Here is a 2123-nt window from a genome sequence, read left to right as displayed (position 1 = left end):
CTGAGTGTTGTGATTTAAGAAATCAAACAAGTATCTACTCAGAACCAACTGGGATAAAAAGAAACACTGAGTCCAATGTCGACACTTGCAGTTTGCTAGAGGGAAATATTTATGTAGACCCTTGGGTGTGAGGACAAAGTCATGGAGGACAAGGGTCCTTCCAAGTGGCAGTTTGGAGCCCTTGAAAGTCATCTGAGGTGGGGCATGGGTACAGAGGAGGAGGGGAAGAGTGAAAAGATCCTGGGATTTTGAATCTACATGAAGATTAAGAAGCATGTGATTTGCACAAGAAGACCTGACTTTTAGCAACCTGCACTGACCATGGAGAACTGCATTGTGAGATCAGCTAGCAACAGAAAAGTCTTAAAACATGGAATCGGGGAGGGGGGGGGGAATGCAGCGAGAGGGGTTTGCGGTGCCTCAGCCAGCTCCTGGCCGGTGTCTCAGAGCTCCTTGCAGTAAAGAGCTTTCTCAGAAGTTTCCCGCCGTCTGGGTCGGCTGAAGGCCTACGGCAGCAGCAACCAGACACCGAGGCTGTGCTGAACGGGAAGGGCCTCAGCACCGGCACCCTTTACATCGCTGAAAGCCGCCTGTCTTGTTTAGATGGCTCTGGATTAGGATTCTCCCTGGAATACCCCACCATTAGTTTGCATGCAGTATCCAGGGACCTAAACGCCTATCCACGAGAGCATCTGTATGTTATGGTGAATGCCAAATTTGGAGAAGAATCAAAAGAATCGGTTGCTGATGAAGAAAAGGAAGATAGTGATGATGACATTGAACCTATTGCTGAATTTAGATTTGTGCCTAGTGATAAATCAGCATTGGAGGCCATGTTCACTACAGTGTGTGAATGCCAGGCTTTGCATCCAGATCCTGAGGATGAAGATTCAGATGATTATGATGGAGACAAATATGATGTGGAAGCCCATGAACAAGGGCAGGGGGACATCCCTACATTTTATACCTATGAAGAAGGATTATCCCATTTAACAGCAGAAGGCCAAGCCACACTGGAGAGATTGGAAGGAATGCTTTCTCAGTCTGTGAGCAGCCAGTATAACATGGCTGGAGTCCGGACAGAAGATTCAATAAGAGATTATGAAGATGGGATGGAGGTAGATACTACACCAACAGTCGCTGGACAATTTGAGGATGCAGATGTTGATCACTGAAAATGATGGATGCTGCTTTAGGATTCTGCTCCTAACTGTAGGAGAGAACTTGGTGCCTCTTCCACTGTGGAGTGGGTGTTGATGAAAGTCTTTTTCTTTCTCCAAAACTTACCTGAACCAGTTCTTTCTTGAGACAGAGTATACTGAGACAAGAAGCTGTCACCAGCACAAGAAACTATGACCTTTATTAACAAAGGTGGATTAACTTAACCAGGAGGGCTATTTGTAGTTTATGATTTACCCCAAACCTTTGTGTCTAGGTGTACCCTCTGATAGGCCTATGATTCCCACCTTCACTATATGCAACCTCAAAACCTAGCAGGACTAAGTGGTGGAAATGCACTGGCATTTGAAGGTGTAGGTAGACTGCGTGGGAAAGAAAGGCTGAATCTAAGCTATACTCCTTAGGGCCTAAGGATACCCTTAACTCCTTTAAAAAAAGAAAAAAGAGCTCTCAGAGAAATCCTGATCTCTGCACTTTCCGCAGGGATAAAGGTCTTTTTACTAATTGGGGACCCAGGTCAGTTAACTCTAGGGAGCCTCTTCAGAAATAGCCCAGCCACACATACTACCACTAACACAAGTGCTCGTGCCTAGCCTTTGCTCCTTTCACCATGTTTCATCATTCTGTTCTGTTATAACCACTTAGGTTGTATCCTTTCATTTCCAGCCTCTCAGGTCAGTTTCTGTAAAAGAACAAGCGAAATTGGGATGAAGTTCTCAAAGTATTTCAGATAATTGTTTTGTCTTTGTGATAGCTTAACAAATAATTTAGGTTTTCTATATTATTGTGCTCTCATTCTTAACTAAAACTATTAATGAGAAACATTTTTTAAAAAATTAGTGTCTTGACAAAAAACGAGATTCTTGTTGGTCTTTGACTTTTGTTGAGAACGTGAACATGGAATGAGTAAGAAATGTATAGGTCTTCTGAAAGACAGGGCAAGG

At 43.7% G+C, this 2123-nt stretch overlaps 1 protein-coding gene across 1 annotated transcript; it reads left to right on the top strand.

Moving 5' to 3' along the window:
- Nucleotides 1-411: 411 nt before the first annotated feature.
- Nucleotides 412-1608, top strand: LOC122423503 (methylosome subunit pICln). Its single transcript, XM_043440628.1, has one exon. It carries the CDS (start codon nucleotides 702-704, stop codon nucleotides 1173-1175), a length of 474 nt encoding a protein of 157 aa, XP_043296563.1. The 5' UTR covers nucleotides 412-701; the 3' UTR covers nucleotides 1176-1608.
- The last annotated feature ends 515 nt before the right edge of the window (nucleotides 1609-2123 follow it).

Source organism: Cervus canadensis, chromosome 21, assembly GCF_019320065.1.
Source record: "Cervus canadensis isolate Bull #8, Minnesota chromosome 21, ASM1932006v1, whole genome shotgun sequence".
Taxonomy (NCBI): domain Eukaryota; kingdom Metazoa; phylum Chordata; class Mammalia; order Artiodactyla; family Cervidae; genus Cervus; species Cervus canadensis.
This window is presented reverse-complemented; position numbering and strand designations above follow the sequence as displayed.

Excerpts from the sequence above, each read along its gene's own strand:
- LOC122423503 (XM_043440628.1), top strand. The coding sequence starts at position 702 with ATGGTGAATGCCAAATTTGGAGAAGAATCAAAAGAATCGGTTGCTGAT.